The sequence below is a fragment of the Aedes albopictus genome, chromosome 2, assembly GCF_035046485.1.
Source record: "Aedes albopictus strain Foshan chromosome 2, AalbF5, whole genome shotgun sequence".
In the NCBI taxonomy this organism is placed as follows: domain Eukaryota; kingdom Metazoa; phylum Arthropoda; class Insecta; order Diptera; family Culicidae; genus Aedes; species Aedes albopictus.
Window position 1 is genome coordinate 280,879,489 of NC_085137.1, and position 25,747 is coordinate 280,905,235.

A 25,747-nucleotide genomic window follows, 5' to 3' on the forward strand; every position below is an offset into this window, starting at 1 on the left:
TTTTTGATAGCATGCTCCTGGACTGATATAGAAGCAAGTAGTATCACTCTTGCAAGTGAGTATTCTCAACACTGGTTGTGCTCGTGTATGAATTTGATTACTCTACTTCCATTGTAGGTACAGCATTGTTCAAATGAAAGTGGAAAATGGTGTACGGTCTCAATTATCCATAAGCCATACGGAACGATACGATTCTGGTAAATACATTTGTGCAGCTGATAACTCCTATGGTTCCAGCGAGCATGTAATATACCTCGCCGTACAGGAAAGGCCTGATGCACCATCGGATTTAGAAGTACTGGAAGTGGGAAGTAGAAGAATTAGATTATCTTGGAAACGGCCTTACGATGGAATGTCACCGGTGCTCAGTTACCTTGTTCAGTATCAACCATTACGTATGGTGAAAGATTATTTAGGATCGAAACTGGATACATCATGGGAAAACCAATCGGTAGTTAACCTAACATTGTCAAAAATAAACGAAGTTCAGAAGTAAGTATTATATACTACTATACGTACACTTCTCGCGATTAGTATCATACAGGCGTATCTACAATGATCGCTTTCTCTTAATCGATTTTCTCTTTGGGGTTTTCCGGGAAATACAATCAGTGTTCGGATGATCTCTTGATGTTTTTCGGTACAGGACGGATAAATAATTACCGATCAAGTTATTGATCGAAGAGAAAGTCGACGAAGAGAAATCGATCATTGTAGATACGCCCGTATGATACTAAGCGCGAGACTTTTTATTTTTGTTCTATTTTTAAACAAACTATTATCTTTGGCATCTTTGAATAATATACATATTCTTAAACTGATGTAATACTATGCGTTGTAACTTGCTAATCATTTTTAAGTCAAATGTTTTTATTTCACAAACCTAAACAATGAATTACCTACATCGGCTGTTTTCCTACTCTCCGCATCGACCAATGTGGCGCTAGCTTCTATGCGCGAAAAATCGCTAAAAGTAAATCGCAAAAATATTGTATGGCGAATACCATCTAAAGGCAAATTCTTCAAAGTGGAACACATTATTCGAAAAAATATTTGGTACTGGTTGTGCACAATGGTGACCACTATTAAGCCTACCAAATATTTTTTCGGGAAAAGCTTTGTATTTCAAGTAATTCAAGTTTAGATGCATTTCGCCATACAAAATTAAATTGATTTACTCCTGCTGATCAACTGTGGCTGCGCGCAAAGCGGGTGGTCCATTATGGCTATAGTACCAATTACTCGCCATAGTTGATTTTTACCCTTTGACGATGTAAATCAAAAAGAAAATTTTTGTGAACAACAGATTACGTTCACAAAAGATGGTTGCACTCATTTAAACTTAACATAGAAAATATTTCATCGGCGAAAATTTTTCCATACATTTTGTATGGGACGTTTTTTGGACTAAAATAGTAGTTATTGATTTTTAGTATGGAAAATAGCCAAAAACTCACCTAACTCAAATTTTCCCCGATAGAATATTTTCAAATTTTGCATTTATACATTATAGCCGAAATTCTAACATTCTATGAAGAAGAATCCGAGGTACATGAAAGTTCGATAATAATCAAAATTTTGACACCGTGTAGCATTGTTGTCAAAGAAGCAAATAACCAAAAACATGAGAGAATATGATGCCATTTTAAAATATCAAACTTATTACGTACACATGTTTCCTTCAATTTTATTGGCACACGTTGTTCGGAGAAGTTGTAGCAAACAAGTATAGCTTTCAATTTCTGCCGAAAGAATTAAGTTTTGACAAGTTTTAGTGTAGTTATGATTTTTTGAAGTTTAAAAATAGTCGAAAAACACAAAATTGATTTGATGCACCTCTTAATTTCAATGGATTTGGCTGAAATTTTGACCAGTTTCTTCTTTTAGGATGCCAATCAAAATATGGGGGTGGACTTGAGAAACAGAGAACATTTATGAAAAGGTGGACAGGCCTTATATATATATATATATATATATATATATATATATATACTAGCTGTCCCGGCAAACTTTGTCTTGCCGTCTTGTGGTGGTTTGACAACTGTTGATGTTATAACGTCACCGCACTCTAGATTGGTTTCAATTCAATCGTGTTGATTTCCTTCCCAGCTCACGAAAATCAGTACTTTATCAATTTTCTTACTTTTCTAGTTGATTTTCGTAACTTTTTGTACATATAAACACAGCCAACACCAATACGAACCGAACCGTGCAAGATTCATTCTGATCGGTTCAGCCGTTCGTGACTTTTGTTGCCTCAAAGGGAAGTCAAACTCATTTTTATATATATAGATATATATAGATATATATATATATATATATATATATATATATATATATATTCTAGTATATATATATATATATATATTCTAGTGATTCTAGTGATCGTGTCAAATACTTAGAATGGACTACCCGCTTTTCGCGCAGCCACAGTTGATCAGCAGGAGTAAATCAATTTAATTTTGTATGGCGAAATGCATCTTAACTAGAATTACTTGAAATACAATGCTTTTCCCGAAAAAATATTTGGTAGGCTTAATAGTGGTCACCATTGTGCACAACCACTACCAAATATTTTTTCGAATAATGGGTTCCCCTTTGGAGAATTTGCCTTTAGATGCTATTCGCCATACAATATTTTTGCGATTTACTTTTAGCGATTTTTCGCGCATAGAAGCTAGTGCCACATTGGTCGATGCGGAGAGTAGGAAAACAGCCGATGTAGTTAATTCATTGATTCTGGATGCCAAACTGAACTGGAATGCTCAAATTGAGTCCGTGATCGGTGCGTTCTGGTTATGCTCCAAAACTATTGGCAGGAAGTGTGGCTTGAAACCAAAAATGATAATGTTTTCCTAGTCTCCGCATCGACTAATGTGGCGCTAGCTTCTATGCGCGAAAAGTCGCTTAAAGTAAATCGCAAAAATATTGTATGGCGAAAAGCATCTAAAGGCAAATCTATCGAAGTGGAATACATTATTCGAAGAAATATTTGGTAGTGGTTGTGCACAATGGTGACAACTATTAAGCCTACCGATTATTTTTTCAGCAAAAGCTTTCTATTTCAAGTAATTAAAGTTAAGATGCTTTTCACCACACAAAATAAAATGGATTTACTCCTGCTGATCAACTATGGGCGTGCGCCAAGTTAGTAGTCCATTAACTACATCGGCTGTTTTCCTACTCTCCGCATCGACCAATGTGGCGCTAGCTTCTATGCGCGAAAAATCGCTAAAAGTAAATTGCAAAAATATTGTATGGCGAATAGCATTTAAAGGCAAGTTTATCGAAGTGGAATACATTATTCGAAAAAATATTTGGTAGTGGTTGTGCACAATGGTGACTACTATTAAGCCTACCAAATATTTTTTCAGTAAAAGCTTTCTATTTCAAGTAATTCAAGTATAGATGCTTTTCACCATACAAAATAAAATGAATTAACTACATCGGCTGTTTTCCTACTCTCCGCATCGACCCATGTGGCGCTAGCTTCTATGCGTGAAAAATCGCTAAAAGTAAATCGCAAAAATATTGTATGGCGAATACCATCTAAAGGCAAATCCTTCAAAGTGGAACACATTATTCGAAAAAATATTTGGTAGTGGTTGTGCATAACGGTGACCACTATTGAGCCTACCAAATATTTTTTCGGGAAAAGCTTTGTATTTCAAGTAATTCAAGTTTAGATGCATTTCGCCATACAAAATTAAATTGATTTACTCCTGCTGATCAACTGTGGCTGCGCGCAAAGCGGGTAGTCCATTGAAATGAAGGACAACATAGCCGCCTATAATGTAGAGCTCAAGTTTCGAACAGATAAAACAAAATAAAAAGCCGTTCGTTGGATCACTTATCGGTAATAAATCAATCACTTTTTCCAATAGAGTTAATAAACTATAGAGGAAGAATGTCGCTGGCGTCGCTGCCGAAACATCTCTTGCTGGCTGATCAGCAGGAGTAAATCAATGGACTACCCGCTTGGCGCACACCCACAGTTGATCAGCAGGAGTAAATCCATTTTATTTCGTATGGTGAAAAGCATCTAAACTTGAATTACTTGAAATAGAAAGCTTTTCCCGAAAAAATATTTGGTAGGCTTAATAGTAGTCACCATTGTGCACAACCACTACCAAATATTTTTTCGAATAATGTATTCCACTTCGATAAATTTGCCTTTAGATGCTATTCGCCATACAATATTTTTGCGATTTACTTTTAGCGATTTTTCGCGCATAGAAGCTAGCGCCACATTGGTCGATGCGGAGAGTAGGAAAACAGCCGATGTAATTAATTCATTTAATTATGCATGGCGAAATGCATCTAAACTTGAATGAATTAAATGCTTTGGCTGTTTTCCTACTCTCCGCATTGACCGATGTGGCGCTAGCTTCTATGCACGAAAAATCGCTAAAAGTAAACCGAAAAAATATTGTATGGCGAATAGCATCTAAAGGCGTATTTCTCGAAGTGGAACACATTATTCGAAAAAATATTTGGTAGTGGTTGTGCACAATGATGACCGGTTTGGTGCCTACCAAATAATTTTGCGGTAAAAGCTTGTCATTTCGAGAAATTCGAGTTTAGATGCTTTTCGCCATATAAAATAAAATGGATTTACTCCTGCTGATCAACTGTGGGCGCGCACCAAGCTGGTAGTCCATTACTTGAAATAGAAAGCTTTTACTGAAAAAATAATTGGTAGGCTTAATAGTAGTCACCATTGTGCACAACCACTACCAAATATTTTTTGGAATAATTTATTCCACTTCGGTAAATTTGCCTTTAGATGCTATTCGCCATACAATATTTTTGCGATTTACTTTTAGCGATTTTTCGCGCATAGAAGCTAGCGCCACATTGGTCGATGCGGAGAGTAGGAAAACAGCCGATATAGTTAATGGACTACCCGCTTTGCGCGCAGCCACAGTTGATCAGCAGGAGTAAATCAATTCGATTTTGTATGGCGAAATGCATCTAAACTTGAATTACTTGAAATACAAAGCTTTTCCCGAAAAAATATTTGGTAGGCTTAATAGTGGTCACCATTGTGCACAACCACTACCAAATATTTTTTCGAATAATGTGTTCCACTTTGAAGAATTTGCCTTTAGATGGTATTCACCATACAATATTTTTGCGATTTACTTTTAGCGATTTTTCGCGCATAGAAGCTAGCGCCACATTGGTCGATCCGGAGAGTAGGAAAACAGCCGGTGTAGTTAATTCATTCATTGCTCACGCACGTGGGCGGGTATCGAAATAATGAAGAATTACATAGCTGCCTATGAAGTAGCGCGCAAGCTTCGACCGACAAACACGTGCTGCATGTAACAACCGAGAGTAAACAGGGGAAGATGTCCTCATCCTGCTTTCGTTAGCTGAAACCGCAACTAAATTAAGTTTTATCATATTATGGTCTTCTACAAAGTTGTTCCTTAGAGTATCAACTGCCATTCTTTCAATGAATTAACTACATCGGCTGTTTTCCTACTCTCCGCATCGACCAATGTGGCGCTAGCTTCTATGCGCGAAAAATCGCTAAAAGTAAATCGCAAAAATATTGTATGGCGAATACCATCTAAAGGCAAATTCTTCAAAGTGGAACACATTATTCGAAAAAATATTTGGTAGTGGTTGTGCACAATGGTGACCACTATTAAGCCTACCAAATATTTTTTTCGGGAAAAGCTTTGTATTTCAAGTAATTCAAGTTTAGATGCATTTCGCCATACAAAATTAAATTGATTTACTCCTGCTGATCAACACTTGCGTGCGCAGCCTTTTCTTTTTTCTCGCTCGTTCATTTCGTTGAACGCAAGAAAGAGCGAGATAAAAGAGGGGGCAACGTGCCCCCTCTATTATCTGCTTCTTTCGCGTGTTTGTTTACGAGAGTGAGTGAGAAAAAAGAAAAAGCTGCGCACGCTAGAGCTGATCAACTGTGGCTGCGCGCAAAGCGGGTAGTCCATTCAGAGCTAAATCGAACTCGCTGAACCGGCGTACTGAGTGAGAGACTATAGGTCATTCAATTTCCCATATATTTGGACTGAAGATCCCATACAAACCTTCAACTCATTTGCGCCAGCTCAGTTTTAAACCGATTGAACTGAAATTTTCACAGATTGCTCTTCTCATCCAAAGACACGATTCTAGAGGGTGCCCCGTGATTTTTTTTCAACTTTTCAACTGATGTTCTACGGAAAAAAAAAATCCGATGTACATTCAATTTTTATAATCTGCTGGTACAGACATAGCGTGGACCTCCGACTTCCCAATCTGCACGAGTTGTTTCGTGCAACTTGTAGGGAACATCATGGCTCTCCACAGGTTTCATCCAGTCTTTAATCATTTTCATTACTGGCCTATTTTGGAAGTATTGTGAAATGCTCAAGTGACCTACAAGATCACCTGGCATAAACTTTTGAACTCGTTCAAGTCTCAGCAATTCCTTTTCTACTTCTAATTGCACGTAGGTACTCGTACAAAGGTAGCAAATCGAAAATCGCATCTAAAGCGTTTGATGGAGTGCTGTGCATCGCTCCTGTAACAGCAATGGACGCAAGACGTTGAATTTTCGCAAGCTTTGTATGGGTGCTGTCCATAAACTACGTAGGCTCATTTTTGGCCATCTCAGAACCCCCCCTCCCCCTCGTAGACTTAAATTCATACACAATTTTCGAAATTTGTATGGAGCGTAGAGTTTGGCCAGACCCCCCCGTACCCCCCCCCCCCCCCCCCCCCCCCCCCCCCCCCCCCCAAGAGTCTACGTAGTTTATGGACAGGCCCGCGTGGTAGCCTCTTTTGTTTTTGGCCAGCAGACAAACGAAGTATATGTCACAAATCCACATTATCATTTTTGGTTTCAAGCCACACTTCCTGCCAATAGTTTTGGAGCATAACCAGAACGCACCGATCACGGACTCAATTTGAGCATTCCAGTTCAGTTTGGCATCCAGAATCAATCCTAAGTATTTGACACGATCACTAGGATATATATAGGGTGACTGGTAATTCGTGTTACACCCGAAAGGAGGTGAAAGTAGACCATATTTGCAGCAAAAAATTGTTCTACAGATAGGTCCGAAAATCACTGCTAAGTGAGTTATTCAAAAATTAGTGTAATTAAATTACCCCATCTTTAAACATCTCTAACTCAGAAACTACGAACCTTATAATCAATCTTAGCGCATGGATAGAAAGCCTAAAGCTTTGTCTTTTAATGCTCTTTGGACAGGTAATTGATAAAAAGTCATTTAAGTGCTGAAATTTTGACTTTTATGTAAAAAGTGCCTGAAAATGTACCCCTTTTTTACCTTTTTTGATAGTTTACTCGTGAAAAACGTGATAAATGCGAGAAATGTTCTTCTACAAAACATTCATTTTTTAATGATTTTTTAATGAAACTCAACGTACATATGTACAGATGGAAATATTATTAGTAAAATTGCGAAAAAATCCACAGCTCAGGTGAGATTTGAACTCACGACCCTTATACGCTAGACAAGTGCTTTTCCAACTAAGCTACCGAGCCAATTAATGACACGGCATTTTGGTTGGTACAAGGTAATTCCAATCTCATCGATCATGCTTCATCTTTCCCTTAAATTTCACCGCAAATATATCCATCTCTTATGTACACATGCATGAAGAGCGATGCGATTTATTTACTGTTGAAACTGTTTGCCTAACTTTCAGGCGTCTCTTCATCACCGACTGTGGTGAGGAAGAACAATTGAAACCTGGTAGGCGACCAACGTGTCGTTCGCACTCTTTCATATACGACAGATTACTACAGAAGAGGTAGAAGCTCGAATATGACTTAAGGGCAAAGTCTTCGGTATACCAATCCGTGTGGCCAATTAATGATTTTTTAATGAAACTCAACGTACATATGTACAGATGGAAATATTATTAGTAAAATTGCGAAAAAATCCACAGCTCAGGTGAGATTTGAACTCACGACCCTTATACGCTAGACAAGTGCTTTTCCAACTAAGCTACCGAGCCAATTAATGACACGGCATTTTGGTTGGTACAAGGTAATTCCAATCTCATCGATCATGCTTCATCTTTCCCTTAAATTTCACCGCAAATATATCCATCTCTTATGTACACATGCATGAAGAGCGATGCGATTTATTTACTGTTGAAACTGTTTGCCTAACTTTCAGGCGTCTCTTCATCACCGACTGTGGTGAGGAAGAACAATTGAAACCTGGTAGGCGACCAACGTGTCGTTCGCACTCTTTCATATACGACAGATTACTACAGAAGAGGTAGAAGCTCGAATATGACTTAAGGGCAAAGTCTTCGGTATACCAATCCGTGTGGCCAATTAATGATTTTTTAATGAAACTCAACGTACATATGTACAGATGGAAATATTATTAGTAAAATTGCGAAAAAATCCACAGCTCAGGTGAGATTTGAACTCACGACCCTTATACGCTAGACAAGTGCTTTTCCAACTAAGCTACCGAGCCAATTAATGACACGGCATTTTGGTTGGTACAAGGTAATTCCAATCTCATCGATCATGCTTCATCTTTCCCTTAAATTTCACCGCAAATATATCCATCTCTTATGTACACATGCATGAAGAGCGATGCGATTTATTTACTGTTGAAACTGTTTGCCTAACTTTCAGGCGTCTCTTCATCACCGACTGTGGTGAGGAAGAACAATTGAAACCTGGTAGGCGACCAACGTGTCGTTCGCACTCTTTCATATACGACAGATTACTACAGAAGAGGTAGAAGCTCGAATATGACTTAAGGGCAAAGTCTTCGGTATACCAATCCGTGTGGCCAATTAATGATTTTTTAATGAAACTCAACGTACATATGTACAGATGGAAATATTATTAGTAAAATTGCGAAAAAATCCACAGCTCAGGTGAGATTTGAACTCACGACCCTTATACGCTAGACAAGTGCTTTTCCAACTAAGCTACCGAGCCAATTAATGACACGGCATTTTGGTTGGTACAAGGTAATTCCAATCTCATCGATCATGCTTCATCTTTCCCTTAAATTTCACCGCAAATATATCCATCTCTTATGTACACATGCATGAAGAGCGATGCGATTTATTTACTGTTGAAACTGTTTGCCTAACTTTCAGGCGTCTCTTCATCACCGACTGTGGTGAGGAAGAACAATTGAAACCTGGTAGGCGACCAACGTGTCGTTCGCACTCTTTCATATACGACAGATTACTACAGAAGAGGTAGAAGCTCGAATATGACTTAAGGGCAAAGTCTTCGGTATACCAATCCGTGTGGCCAATTAATGATTTTTTAATGAAACTCAACGTACATATGTACAGATGGAAATATTATTAGTAAAATTGCGAAAAAATCCACAGCTCAGGTGAGATTTGAACTCACGACCCTTATACGCTAGACAAGTGCTTTTCCAACTAAGCTACCGAGCCAATTAATGACACGGCATTTTGGTTGGTACAAGGTAATTCCAATCTCATCGATCATGCTTCATCTTTCCCTTAAATTTCACCGCAAATATATCCATCTCTTATGTACACATGCATGAAGAGCGATGCGATTTATTTACTGTTGAAACTGTTTGCCTAACTTTCAGGCGTCTCTTCATCACCGACTGTGGTGAGGAAGAACAATTGAAACCTGGTAGGCGACCAACGTGTCGTTCGCACTCTTTCATATACGACAGATTACTACAGAAGAGGTAGAAGCTCGAATATGACTTAAGGGCAAAGTCTTCGGTATACCAATCCGTGTGGCCAATTAATGATTTTTTAATGAAACTCAACGTACATATGTACAGATGGAAATATTATTAGTAAAATTGCGAAAAAATCCACAGCTCAGGTGAGATTTGAACTCACGACCCTTATACGCTAGACAAGTGCTTTTCCAACTAAGCTACCGAGCCAATTAATGACACGGCATTTTGGTTGGTACAAGGTAATTCCAATCTCATCGATCATGCTTCATCTTTCCCTTAAATTTCACCGCAAATATATCCATCTCTTATGTACACATGCATGAAGAGCGATGCGATTTATTTACTGTTGAAACTGTTTGCCTAACTTTCAGGCGTCTCTTCATCACCGACTGTGGTGAGGAAGAACAATTGAAACCTGGTAGGCGACCAACGTGTCGTTCGCACTCTTTCATATACGACAGATTACTACAGAAGAGGTAGAAGCTCGAATATGACTTAAGGGCAAAGTCTTCGGTATACCAATCCGTGTGGCCAATTAATGATTTTTTAATGAAACTCAACGTACATATGTACAGATGGAAATATTATTAGTAAAATTGCGAAAAAATCCACAGCTCAGGTGAGATTTGAACTCACGACCCTTATACGCTAGACAAGTGCTTTTCCAACTAAGCTACCGAGCCAATTAATGACACGGCATTTTGGTTGGTACAAGGTAATTCCAATCTCATCGATCATGCTTCATCTTTCCCTTAAATTTCACCGCAAATATATCCATCTCTTATGTACACATGCATGAAGAGCGATGCGATTTATTTACTGTTGAAACTGTTTGCCTAACTTTCAGGCGTCTCTTCATCACCGACTGTGGTGAGGAAGAACAATTGAAACCTGGTAGGCGACCAACGTGTCGTTCGCACTCTTTCATATACGACAGATTACTACAGAAGAGGTAGAAGCTCGAATATGACTTAAGGGCAAAGTCTTCGGTATACCAATCCGTGTGGCCAATTAATGATTTTTTAATGAAACTCAACGTACATATGTACAGATGGAAATATTATTAGTAAAATTGCGAAAAAATCCACAGCTCAGGTGAGATTTGAACTCACGACCCTTATACGCTAGACAAGTGCTTTTCCAACTAAGCTACCGAGCCAATTAATGACACGGCATTTTGGTTGGTACAAGGTAATTCCAATCTCATCGATCATGCTTCATCTTTCCCTTAAATTTCACCGCAAATATATCCATCTCTTATGTACACATGCATGAAGAGCGATGCGATTTATTTACTGTTGAAACTGTTTGCCTAACTTTCAGGCGTCTCTTCATCACCGACTGTGGTGAGGAAGAACAATTGAAACCTGGTAGGCGACCAACGTGTCGTTCGCACTCTTTCATATACGACAGATTACTACAGAAGAGGTAGAAGCTCGAATATGACTTAAGGGCAAAGTCTTCGGTATACCAATCCGTGTGGCCAATTAATGATTTTTTAATGAAACTCAACGTACATATGTACAGATGGAAATATTATTAGTAAAATTGCGAAAAAATCCACAGCTCAGGTGAGATTTGAACTCACGACCCTTATACGCTAGACAAGTGCTTTTCCAACTAAGCTACCGAGCCAATTAATGACACGGCATTTTGGTTGGTACAAGGTAATTCCAATCTCATCGATCATGCTTCATCTTTCCCTTAAATTTCACCGCAAATATATCCATCTCTTATGTACACATGCATGAAGAGCGATGCGATTTATTTACTGTTGAAACTGTTTGCCTAACTTTCAGGCGTCTCTTCATCACCGACTGTGGTGAGGAAGAACAATTGAAACCTGGTAGGCGACCAACGTGTCGTTCGCACTCTTTCATATACGACAGATTACTACAGAAGAGGTAGAAGCTCGAATATGACTTAAGGGCAAAGTCTTCGGTATACCAATCCGTGTGGCCAATTAATGATTTTTTAATGAAACTCAACGTACATATGTACAGATGGAAATATTATTAGTAAAATTGCGAAAAAATCCACAGCTCAGGTGAGATTTGAACTCACGACCCTTATACGCTAGACAAGTGCTTTTCCAACTAAGCTACCGAGCCAATTAATGACACGGCATTTTGGTTGGTACAAGGTAATTCCAATCTCATCGATCATGCTTCATCTTTCCCTTAAATTTCACCGCAAATATATCCATCTCTTATGTACACATGCATGAAGAGCGATGCGATTTATTTACTGTTGAAACTGTTTGCCTAACTTTCAGGCGTCTCTTCATCACCGACTGTGGTGAGGAAGAACAATTGAAACCTGGTAGGCGACCAACGTGTCGTTCGCACTCTTTCATATACGACAGATTACTACAGAAGAGGTAGAAGCTCGAATATGACTTAAGGGCAAAGTCTTCGGTATACCAATCCGTGTGGCCAATTAATGATTTTTTAATGAAACTCAACGTACATATGTACAGATGGAAATATTATTAGTAAAATTGCGAAAAAATCCACAGCTCAGGTGAGATTTGAACTCACGACCCTTATACGCTAGACAAGTGCTTTTCCAACTAAGCTACCGAGCCAATTAATGACACGGCATTTTGGTTGGTACAAGGTAATTCCAATCTCATCGATCATGCTTCATCTGGATTGGTATACCGAAGACTTTGCCCTTAAGTCATATTCGAACTTCTACCTCTTCTGTAGTAATCTGTCGTATATGAAAGAGTGCGAACGACACGTTGGTCGCCTACCAGGTTTCAATTGTTCTTCCTCACCACAGTCGGTGATGAAGAGACGCCTGAAAGTTAGGCAAACAGTTTCAACAGTAAATAAATCGCATCGCTCTTCATGCATGTGTACATAAGAGATGGATATATTTGCGGTGAAATTTAAGGGAAAGATGAAGCATGATCGATGAGATTGGAATTACCTTGTACCAACCAAAATGCCGTGTCATTAATTGGCTCGGTAGCTTAGTTGGAAAAGCACTTGTCTAGCGTATAAGGGTCGTGAGTTCAAATCTCACCTGAGCTGTGGATTTTTTCGCAATTTTACTAATAATATTTCCATCTGTACATATGTACGTTGAGTTTCATTAAAAAATCATTAATTGGCCACACGGATTGGTATACCGAAGACTTTGCCCTTAAGTCATATTCGAGCTTCTACCTCTTCTGTAGTAATCTGTCGTATATGAAAGAGTGCGAACGACACGTTGGTCGCCTACCAGGTTTCAATTGTTCTTCCTCACCACAGTCGGTGATGAAGAGACGCCTGAAAGTTAGGCAAACAGTTTCAACAGTAAATAAATCGCATCGCTCTTCATGCATGTGTACATAAGAGATGGATATATTTGCGGTGAAATTTAAGGGAAAGATGAAGCATGATCGATGAGATTGGAATTACCTTGTACCAACCAAAATGCCGTGTCATTAATTGGCTCGGTAGCTTAGTTGGAAAAGCACTTGTCTAGCGTATAAGGGTCGTGAGTTCAAATCTCACCTGAGCTGTGGATTTTTTCGCAATTTTACTAATAATATTTCCATCTGTACATATGTACGTTGAGTTTCATTAAAAAATCATTAATTGGCCACACGGATTGGTATACCGAAGACTTTGCCCTTAAGTCATATTCGAGCTTCTACCTCTTCTGTAGTAATCTGTCGTATATGAAAGAGTGCGAACGACACGTTGGTCGCCTACCAGGTTTCAATTGTTCTTCCTCACCACAGTCGGTGATGAAGAGACGCCTGAAAGTTAGGCAAACAGTTTCAACAGTAAATAAATCGCATCGCTCTTCATGCATGTGTACATAAGAGATGGATATATTTGCGGTGAAATTTAAGGGAAAGATGAAGCATGATCGATGAGATTGGAATTACCTTGTACCAACCAAAATGCCGTGTCATTAATTGGCTCGGTAGCTTAGTTGGAAAAGCACTTGTCTAGCGTATAAGGGTCGTGAGTTCAAATCTCACCTGAGCTGTGGATTTTTTCGCAATTTTACTAATAATATTTCCATCTGTACATATGTACGTTGAGTTTCATTAAAAAATCATTAATTGGCCACACGGATTGGTATACCGAAGACTTTGCCCTTAAGTCATATTCGAGCTTCTACCTCTTCTGTAGTAATCTGTCGTATATGAAAGAGTGCGAACGACACGTTGGTCGCCTACCAGGTTTCAATTGTTCTTCCTCACCACAGTCGGTGATGAAGAGACGCCTGAAAGTTAGGCAAACAGTTTCAACAGTAAATAAATCGCATCGCTCTTCATGCATGTGTACATAAGAGATGGATATATTTGCGGTGAAATTTAAGGGAAAGATGAAGCATGATCGATGAGATTGGAATTACCTTGTACCAACCAAAATGCCGTGTCATTAATTGGCTCGGTAGCTTAGTTGGAAAAGCACTTGTCTAGCGTATAAGGGTCGTGAGTTCAAATCTCACCTGAGCTGTGGATTTTTTCGCAATTTTACTAATAATATTTCCATCTGTACATATGTACGTTGAGTTTCATTAAAAAATCATTAATTGGCCACACGGATTGGTATACCGAAGACTTTGCCCTTAAGTCATATTCGAGCTTCTACCTCTTCTGTAGTAATCTGTCGTATATGAAAGAGTGCGAACGACACGTTGGTCGCCTACCAGGTTTCAATTGTTCTTCCTCACCACAGTCGGTGATGAAGAGACGCCTGAAAGTTAGGCAAACAGTTTCAACAGTAAATAAATCGCATCGCTCTTCATGCATGTGTACATAAGAGATGGATATATTTGCGGTGAAATTTAAGGGAAAGATGAAGCATGATCGATGAGATTGGAATTACCTTGTACCAACCAAAATGCCGTGTCATTAATTGGCTCGGTAGCTTAGTTGGAAAAGCACTTGTCTAGCGTATAAGGGTCGTGAGTTCAAATCTCACCTGAGCTGTGGATTTTTTCGCAATTTTACTAATAATATTTCCATCTGTACATATGTACGTTGAGTTTCATTAAAAAATCATTAATTGGCCACACGGATTGGTATACCGAAGACTTTGCCCTTAAGTCATATTCGAGCTTCTACCTCTTCTGTAGTAATCTGTCGTATATGAAAGAGTGCGAACGACACGTTGGTCGCCTACCAGGTTTCAATTGTTCTTCCTCACCACAGTCGGTGATGAAGAGACGCCTGAAAGTTAGGCAAACAGTTTCAACAGTAAATAAATCGCATCGCTCCTCATGCATGTGTACATAAGAGATGGATATATTTGCGGTGAAATTTAAGGGAAAGATGAAGCATGATCGATGAGATTGGAATTACCTTGTACCAACCAAAATGCCGTGTCATTAATTGGCTCGGTAGCTTAGTTGGAAAAGCACTTGTCTAGCGTATAAGGGTCGTGAGTTCAAATCTCACCTGAGCTGTGGATTTTTTCGCAATTTTACTAATAATATTTCCATCTGTACATATGTACGTTGAGTTTCATTAAAAAATCATTAATTGGCCACACGGATTGGTATACCGAAGACTTTGCCCTTAAGTCATATTCGAGCTTCTACCTCTTCTGTAGTAATCTGTCGTATATGAAAGAGTGCGAACGACACGTTGGTCGCCTACCAGGTTTCAATTGTTCTTCCTCACCACAGTCGGTGATGAAGAGACGCCTGAAAGTTAGGCAAACAGTTTCAACAGTAAATAAATCGCATCGCTCTTCATGCATGTGTACATAAGAGATGGATATATTTGCGGTGAAATTTAAGGGAAAGATGAAGCATGATCGATGAGATTGGAATTACCTTGTACCAACCAAAATGCCGTGTCATTAATTGGCTCGGTAGCTTAGTTGGAAAAGCACTTGTCTAGCGTATAAGGGTCGTGAGTTCAAATCTCACCTGAGCTGTGGATTTTTTCGCAATTTTACTAATAATATTTCCATCTGTACATATGTACGTTGAGTTTCATTAAAAAATCATTAATTGGCCACACGGATTGGTATACCGAAGACTTTGCCCTTAAGTCATATTCGAGCTTCTACCTCTTCTGTAGTAATCTGTCGTATATGAAAGAGTGCGAACGACACGTTGGTCGCCTACCAGGTTTCAATTGTTCTTCCTCACCACAGTCGGTGATGAAGAGACGCCTGAAAGTTAGGCAAACAGTTTCAACAGTAAATAAATCGCATCGCTCTTCATGCATGTGTACATAAGAGATGGATATATTTGCGGTGAAATTTAAGGGAAAGATGAAGCATGATCGATGAGATTGGAATTACCTTGTACCAACCAAAATGCCGTGTCATTAATTGGCTCGGTAGCTTAGTTGGAAAAGCACTTGTCTAGCGTATAAGGGTCGTGAGTTCAAATCTCACCTGAGCTGTGGATTTTTTCGCAATTTTACTAATAATATTTCCATCTGTACATATGTACGTTGAGTTTCATTAAAAAATCATTAATTGGCCACACGGATTGGTATACCGAAGACTTTGCCCTTAAGTCATTCATTTTTTGATACGCTACCAAACTGCCTTTTGGTGCAACATTGTATCTTTCATAGTTTTGTCACAATCTTGAATTCAAAATGTTGTGAAATAAATCAATGTTTTTATTGCAATACTGTCTGGCAACCCTACACGTTTGCTTGCTGTTGGTCGTCGTGCGCATGGCAACGAAGTCCAGCGTCGCGGCGGTGGTCATCGTTTGACAGAGGCAACAGTGAACGGCAAATTGCGCGCAATGTTTATTAATCAATCTCAAGGCATCCTTTTCTATGGGTGGGTGAAGATTCAATTCGCCTAGATGCCATACACCCAAACCCACTCACTGGTGGAATTTAGCTAGATCATACCGCTGGGTGGCACCGTTTTAAGGGATATTCAAACCTACGGGCCGGGACTGGGTCCGGACCGGGGCCGAGACTCGATAGGGCTTTTGTTGCTTCGTTCTCACTGCACACAATGCTCACCGGGCTATAGCGCCTTCAATTTATGTTGCGCGAACGCACGCACATTATAAACGATTGTCATTTATTTTTGTTTTTGTTCCTGCGCACTGTCTCCAGTGTGTTTGATGTACATTCATCCAGAACATTCTTTTGTAATTTCTACAGGAATCTGGGATTCCTCCAGCTTTTTTTTATGATTTCCCTTGGAGTGCTTTCTGGGACTCTCCCGTAGTTCTTTCTGGAAAACCTCTAATGAGATTCTTCTAGGAGTCCTTCCTGGGCCCTGTAGCATAATCGGGCTAATAATATTAGCTACAAGTTACAAGTTACAAGTACTAATACTACAAGTGCTAATAATTTGTGTTGCATAAAGGCTCAATTTTCCACTAATATTATTAGCACTTGTAATATTAGTGACCATAAAAATACAAGTTGTTTTAGTTCATTTACCTGTCAAAATTCATCCGACAGTTCACTATTAATTTGAAATGGCAGTTGATGTTTGTTTATATTCTGCATTTTCCGCGTAACATCCGGAAATAACTTCATTTATTCCGAAGTTTTGCATTCTTTATACGATAGATGAAGAAAAGCATATGCTGTTTGGATAATTTTCGGCCGCTCTGACGAAATATTTTTTTACAAAGTATGGCACTGCAAGTACCTAGATTTTTAGTAAAATGTCCCTAAGATTTAATAGTAATGGTTGAAAAACAATATATAAAGAAACACTTGACTATCACGCCGAGGACCTGGGATCGAATCCCACTCCCGACAAACTCACCAAATGATGAGTTCTTCCTTCGGAAGGGAAGTAAAGCGTGGGTCCCGAGATGAACTAGCCTAGGGCTAAAAATCTCGTTAATACAGATAAAAAAAATAAAAAAAAAAATATATATAAAGATTTAGCAACATGTATTATGTTTCTTGTTAAAATCTCAAGTGATCTGGGATGCAAAAAATGAGCTTTTACCTACTTTTATATGTCGCAACTCGATTCGAGTTAGTGTATGTATATTGTAGCTCTTGATTAGCTTAATGATGCGCAATACAAGCAATTGATTCAAATTTATTTCGCATCTGCAACTTTACCTGTGCTTATGCAGTGACCATAATCAAGGATGTTTTCGATCACTTGGCAATCGTTTGACTCATTTGTTAACAACTCAGTTCAGAAGCCCTATATTGGAATGTTGTGTTCGGAAAAGTTGTAGATTAGTGTTTTTCATACAATTATCACCAAGGACGCCGTATTCTAACTCTAATATTTACGTCGTAGAAGTGTTAGTACCAGCTACTCATACTAAACGATCGGATTTTTCGATCGTTTAGTATGAATAGGTGGTACTAGCGCTGTAGCGTCGTATATATAAAAGTTAGAATATGGCGTCCTTGGTGATAATGGTAGGAAAATCTAATCTACAACTTTGCCGAACACCACAATTCAATATTAGGTTTCTGAACTGAGTTATGAACAAATGAGTCAAACGATTGCCAGGTGATCGAAAACATCCCTGACCATAATAACCATAACTTTACCAAGAACCTCCAATCAAAGATGGGTATTGTAGAAACTTTGGAGAACTTGAGAGACTCAGCAGAAATTATATTTTGGATACAAAGTGTACATCAACGCCATTTTCTCTTCAATGAGTTTCGAATACATACTGCCAAATTTAATCGTCGAAAACTGGAATTAAGGTTGAAATGTTAGATAAATAATATCTTTTGAGTTCATCAAAATGGTAAATCGATATATTCAAAACTAAATATGACTTCTGCAATACTTTAAATCTAACTTGTAAATTATTCTACAAGACCTTTGAGACTTGTAATCAAAAGTACAAGTCATAGCTAATATTTTATACTTGTGATTTGTTTATGCAACATACACTTGTAAATTCTACTAATAATATTAGTCCATCCAACTTGTAGTATTGGACTTGTAACTTGTACTTGTAGTATTTTTATGCAACAGAAAATTATAAGTTACAAGCTACAAGACTAATATTATTAGTAAAATTTTCATTATGCTACAGGCCCCTCTGGTATTTCTCCAGCTACTCCGTCTGGGTTTTTGTCCTGAAGTTCTACTAAAATTTGGTTTAGATTTTTTTTCTACAGAAATTCCTCCAGCTGTAGCTTCCCACAGTTCCCACTGAAAATAAAAGTTCAACGGGAAGCCCTCCTGAAGTTCCTGAGAGTGAGTCCAGGAGCTCCCCAGGCATTCCTCCAGGGCACCCCCAAAAAATACCAAGGGAATTTCTTTAGAAGTAGCCCAAGAATTCCTCCAGCATTTGTCGTAGAATCCCTCTAGGATTTTACTGGGAATTTCTCCATTATAACTCTGGAAATTAATGCAGGAGCTATTGATCAGCTCTCCAGCAATAATGCATGCTTATCTTCAGGATTTTTCCCGCAAATTACTGAAGGACTCAAAGGATTTCTCCAGAAATTCCTGCATTAATACCACCAGGACTTCCTCAAGGAATTCCTCCAAAAAATCCTCCACGATTTCAACTAAAAATTCTTCCAGTAGTTCTTCCAGGAATAACTCCAGGAATTCATCTCGAAATTCCTACAGGAATTTTTCCAGGAATTTCTTTTCAAAAATTGTAGAAGGGATTCCATCAGGAATTCTTCCAGGGATTCCACAAGACAATTTTTCAATAAATTGCTCCAAGACTTCTCTAGGAATTCCTGCAGGGATTCATCTAGGAATTCTTCTGACGATTCCTCTAGATTTTTTTCCAAGGTGTCCCCCATGAATTCTTCCAGTTATACCTCCATGAGTTCCTGCAGGAGTTCATCCCAAAATTCTACTAGGAAATCCTGCAGGGATTCCTCCAAGAATTCCTCCAGAAAATCCTCATGGGATTCCTTCAGGAATTCCTTCAAGGAATTCTCCCGTAAATCATCCAGAGATGCCTCCAGGGATTCCTTCAAGGGTTCATTCAGGAATTCCTCCTGGGATTCCTCCATAAACTCCTCCTGGGATTCCTCCATAAGTTCCTCCTGTAATTGCTGCAGGAGATTCTCTAGAGGTTCATCCAAGGATTCCTCTCGAATTCCTTCCAGAATTTATCCCAGAATATTCCTCTAGGAATTTCTACAGGGAGTTCTTCAAAAATTCCTCCAGAAAGTACTTCAGGCATTTCTCCAAGAATTACTTCATGAATTTCTCCATAAATTATTCCAGGAATTCCTCCAGAAATTACTTCAGGTACTACTCCAGGAGTTCCTCCAGAAATTTCTCCGGAAATTCCTCAAGGAATACCTCCAGAAATTCCATCAGGTATTTTTCCAGGAAGTCTTCTTGGAAATACTCCAGGCATAACTCCAAGAATTTCTCCGTGAGTTACTCCAGGTATTCCTACAGGATTATTACAGGTGTTTATCCAGGAACTACTGCAAGATGTCCTCCAATTTTTTTCCAGGAATTCCTCCAGTGATTCCTTCATAAATTTCTCCAGTAAATGCTTCAGAAAATTCTTTAGAGATTCCTTCAGAATTCCTTCATGAATTTCCTTCAGGAAATTGTCTGGAAATTTCGCCAGTGATTCCTTTAATAAATCTTCTAGGGATTTCTCCAGGAATTCCTACAGAATATCCACCAGAAATTTCTCAAGGCATTCCTCCAGAAAACACTCCCGGAATTCCTCTAAGAATTTCGCCAGTGATTCCTTTAATAAATCTTCTAGGGTTTCCTCCAGGAATTTCTACGCAATATCCACCAGAAATTCCTCCAGGCGTTCCTCCAGGAATTCCTACAGAAAATACTTCAGGTACTACTCCAGGAGTTCCTCCAGGAATTTCTCCGGAAATTCCTCAAGGAATACCTCCAGATATTCCATCAGGCATTTTTCCAAGAAGTCTTCTTGGAAATTCTCCAGGCATAACTCCAAGAATTTCTCCGTGAGTTACTCCAGGTATTCCTACAGGATTCTTACAGGTGTTTATCCAGGAACTACTGCAAGATGTCCTCCAATTTTTTCCAGGAATTCCTCCAGTGATTCCTTCATAAATTTCTTCAGTAAATGCTTCAGAAAATTCTTTAGAGATTCCTTCAGAATTCCTTCATGAAATTCCTCCAGGAAATCGTCTAGAAATTTCGCCTGTGATTCCTTTAATCAATCTTCTATGGATTCCTCCAGGAATTCCTACAGAATATCCACCAGAAATTCCTCCAGGCACTCCTCCAGAAAACACTCCAGGAGTTCCCAGAGGAATCCCTGGAGTAACTCTTTAAGGAATACCTGTACCTGAGATAATTCCGGAAGGAATTCTTGGAAGATTAATCGAAGGAATTCTTGGAGGAAATTCTAGAGACATTTCTTGAGGAAATCCTGGAGTAATTCCCAGAGTAGGTTCTGGAATATTTTTTGGAGTAAGCCTTGAAGTAATTCATGGAGAAATTCTTAGAGTATTCCTGAGAGGAATGTCTGGAGGCCTTCCTGGAAAAAATCTTGAGGAATTTCTAAAATAAAACCATAAGAAATTTCGGGAAGAATTGCAGGACGAATTCTTGGAGATATTCGTATGCAATATCTGGAGGAATCCCTGAAATAATTCGTGAAGGAATTCCTAAAAGATTGGAGCCACTTCTGGAGCAGCTCTTTAAAGAATTTCTGAAGAGATTCTTGAAGCATTTCCTTGAGGTATTTCTAAAAGGAATTCTGGGAGGAATTCTGGAGAAATTCCAGAAGAATTTTTTTGACGAATTCTTGGAGTAATTCAAAGAGAAATTATGGTAAATTTTTTGAATTGTTTCCGGGAGGAATTCCTTGGATTATTCTTGGAGGAATCCCGTAAGTATTTCCTTGTAGTATTCATGGAGGATTTTTTTGAGGAATTCTAAAGTAGTTTCTGGAAAAATTCTCGTAGGAATCCCTGAAGTGATTCCTAAAGCAATTCCTGGAGGATTTCCTAGAGTTATTCCTGACGCAATTCTTGGAGTAATTAATGAAGTATTTCCTGGAAGACTTTATGGAAGAATTCCTGAAGGAATTCTTGGAGGAATTGTTGGAGGAATTTCTGGAGAAGTTCGTGGATGAATTCCTGGAGTTATTCCTTGTGGAATTCCTGGAGGAATTCGTGGAGTATTTTCTGGAGAACTTCCTGGAGGAATGCCTGGATGAATTTCTGGTGGATATTCTGTAGGAATTCCTGGAGGAAATCCTAGAAGATTCATTAAAGGAATCACTGGCCAAATTCTTAGAGGAACTCCTGGAGTGTTTTCTGGAGGAGTGCCTGGAGGAATTTCTGGTGGATATTCTGTAGGAATTCCTGGAGGAATCCATAGAAGATTGATTAAAGGAATCACTGGCGAAATTTCTAGACGATTTCCTGGAGGAATTTCATGAAGGAATTCTGAAGGAATCTCTAAAGAATTTTCTGAAGCATTTACTGGAGAAATTTATGAAGGAATCACTGGAGGAATTCCTGGAAAAAATTGGAGGACATCTTGCAGTAGTTCCTGGATAAACACCTGTAAGAATCCTGTAGGAATACCTGGAGTAACTCACGGAGAAATTCTTGGAGTTATGCCTGGAGTATTTCCAAGAAGACTTCCTGGAAAAATACCTGATGGAATTTCTGGAGGTATTCCTTGAGGAATTTCCGGAGAAATTTCTGGAGGAACTCCTGGAGTAGTACCTGAAGTAATTTCTGGAGGAATTCCTGGAATAATTTATGGAGAAATTCATGAAGTAATTCTTGGAGAAATGCCTGAAGTACTTTCTGGAGGAATTTTTGAAGAACTCCCTGTAGAAATTCCTAGAGGAATATTCTGGGATAAATTCTGGAAGGAATTCGAGAGGAATCCTTGGATGAACCTCTAGAGAATCTCCTGCAGCAATTACAGGAGGAACTTATGGAGGAATCCCAGGAGGAGTTTATGGAGGAATCCCAGGAGGAATTTCTGAATGAACCCTTGAAGGAATCCCTGGAGGCATCTCTGGATGATTTACGGGAGAATTCCTTGAAGGAATTCCTGAAGGAATCCCATGAGGATTTTCTGGAGGAATTCTTGGAGGAATCCCTGCAGGATTTCCTAGTAGAATTTTGGGATGAACTCCTGCAGGAACTCATGGAGGTATAACTGGAAGAATTCATGGGGGACACCTTGGAAAAAAATCTAGAGGAATCGTCAGAAGAATTCCTAGATGAATCCCTGCAGGAATTCCTAGAGAAGTCTTGGAGCAATTTATTGAAAAATTGTCTTGTGGAATCCCTGGAAGAATTCCTGATGGAATCCCTTCTACAATTTTTGAAAAGAAATTCCTGGAAAAATTCCTGTAGGAATTTCGAGATGAATTCCTGGAGTTATTCCTGGAAGAACTACTGGAAGAATTTTTAGTTGAAATCGTGGAGGATTTTTTGGAGGAATTCCTTGAGGAAGTCCTGGTGGTATTAATGCAGGAATTTCTGGAGAAATCCTTTGAGTCCTTCAGTAATTTGCGGGAAAAATCCTGAAGATAAGCATGCATTATTGCTGGAGAGCTGATCAATAGCTCCTGCATTAATTTCCAGAGTTATAATGGAGAAATTCCCAGTAAAATCCTAGGGGGATTCTACGACAAATGCTGGAGGAATTCTTGGGCTACTTCTAAAGAAATTCCCTTGGTATTTTTTGGGGGTGCCCTGGAGGAATGCCTGGGGAGCTCCTGGACTCACTCTCAGGAACTTCAGGAGGGCTTCCCGTTGAACTTTTATTTTCAGTGGGAACTGTGGGAAGCTACTGCTGGAGGAATTTCTGTAGAAAAAAATCTAAACCAAATTTTAGTAGAACTTCAGGACAAAAACCCAGACGGAGTAGCTGGAGAAATACCAGGAAGGACTCCTAGAAGAATCTCATTAGAGGTTTTCCAGAAAGAACTACGGGAGAGTCCCAGAAAGCACTCCAAGGGAAATCATAAAAAAAAGCTGGAGGAATCCCAGATTCCTGTAGAAATTACAAAAGAATGTTCTGGATGAATGTACATCAAACACACTGGAGACAGTGCGCAGGAACAAAAACAAAAATAAATGACAATCGTTTATAATGTGCGTGCGTTCGCGCAACATAAATTGAAGGCGCTATAGCCCGGTGAGCATTGTGTGCAGTGAGAACGAAGCAACAAAAGCCCTATCGAGTCTCGGCCCCGGTCCGGACCCAGTCCCGGCCCGTAGGTTTGAATATCCCTTAAAACGGTGCCACCCAGCGGTATGATCTAGCTAAATTCCACCAGTGAGTGGGTTTGGGTGTATGGCATCTAGGCGAATTGAATCTTCACCCACCCATAGAAAAGGATGCCTTGAGATTGATTAATAAACATTGCGCGCAATTTGCCGTTCACTGTTGCCTCTGTCAAACGATGACCACCGCCGCGACGCTGGACTTCGTTGCCATGCGCACGACGACCAACAGCAAGCAAACGTGTAGGGTTGCCAGACAGTATTGCAATAAAAACATTGATTTATTTCACAACATTTTGAATTCAAGATTGTGACAAAACTATGAAAGATACAATGTTGCACCAAAAGGCAGTTTGGTAGCGTATCAAAAAATGAATGTTTTGTAGAAGAACATTTCTCGCATTTATCACGTTTTTCACGAGTAAACTATCAAAAAAGGTAAAAAAGGGGTACATTTTCAGGCACTTTTTACATAAAAGTCAAAATTTCAGCACTTAAATGACTTTTTATCAATTACCTGTCCAAAGAGCATTAAAAGACAAAGCTTTAGGCTTTCTATCCATGCGCTAAGATTGATTATAAGGTTCGTAGTTTCTGAGTTAGAGATGTTTAAAGATGGGGTAATTTAATTACACTAATTTTTGAATAACTCACTTAGCAGTGATTTTCGGACCTATCTGTAGAACAATTTTTTGCTGCAAATATGGTCTACTTTCACCTCCTTTCGGGTGTAACACGAATTACCAGTCACCCTGTATATATATTATATATTATATATATATATTATATATTATATATATATTATATATTATATATATATATATATATATATATATATATATATATATATATATATATATATATATATATATTATATATATATTATATATATGTATATATATATATATATATATATATATATATTTATTAACTCTATTATTTTTCCACAAGCATTCATTCGTTTTGCGGTCTTCGAAGAAAAGTTTCATAAATGATTATTTTTCTACTAGAAGCGTTGATCGATTTGAATGGACTACCCGTCTGGCGCACACCCACAGTTGATCAGCAGGAGTAAATCAATGGACTACCCGCTTTGCGCGCAGCCACAGTTGATCAGCAGGAGTAAATCAATTTAATTTTGTATGGCGAAATGCATCTAAACTTGAATTACTTGAAATACAAAGCTTTTCCCGAAAAAATATTTGGTAGGCTCAATAGTGGTCACCGTTGTGCACAACCACTACCAAATATTTTTTCGAATAATGTGTTCCACTTTGAAGAATTTGCCTTTAGATGGTATTCGCCATACAATATTTTTGCGATTTACTTTTAGCGATTTTTCGCGCATAGAAGCTAGCGCCACATGGGTCGATGCGGAGAGTAGGAAAACAGCCGATGTAGTTAATTCATTTTATTTTGTATGGTGAAAAGCATCTATACTTGAATTACTTGAAATAGAAAGCTTTTACTGAAAAAATATTTGGTAGGCTTAATAGTAGTCACCATTGTGCACAACCACTACCAAATATTTTTTCGAATAATGTATTCCACTTCGATAAACTTGCCTTTAAATGCTATTCACCATACAATATTTTTGCAATTTACTTTTAGCGATTTTTCGCGCATAGAAGCTAGCGCCACATTGGTCGATGCGGAGAGTAGGAAAACAGCCGATGTAGTTAATGGACTACTAGCTTGGCGCACGCCCATAGTTGATCAGCAGGAGTAAATCCATTTTATTTTGTATGGTGAAAAGCATCTTAACTTGAATTACTTGAAATAGAAAGCTTTTGCTGAAAAAATAATCGGTAGGCTTAATAGTTGTAACCATTGTGCACAACCACTACCAAATATTTCTTCGAATAATGTATTCCACTTCGATAGATTTGCCTTTAGATGCTTTTCGCCATACAATATTTTTGCGATTTACTTT

At 38.7% G+C, this 25,747-nt stretch overlaps 1 protein-coding gene across 12 annotated transcripts in view; it reads left to right on the forward strand.

Annotated features, from left to right (window-relative positions):
• Positions 1-25,747, forward strand: part of LOC109415006 (cell adhesion molecule Dscam2) — a 200,053-nt gene that overhangs the window by 134,388 nt on the left and 39,918 nt on the right. For 11 of the 12 annotated variants that reach the window (XM_062851903.1, XM_062851905.1, XM_062851906.1 and 8 more), the window contains one exon: positions 118-492. The exons of the other annotated variant lie outside the window; for it this stretch is intronic. In XM_062851903.1, coding sequence (XP_062707887.1) covers positions 118-492 — 375 coding nt within the window. The remainder of the gene's footprint in view (positions 1-117; positions 493-25,747) is intronic. 12 annotated transcript variants of the gene reach the window in all.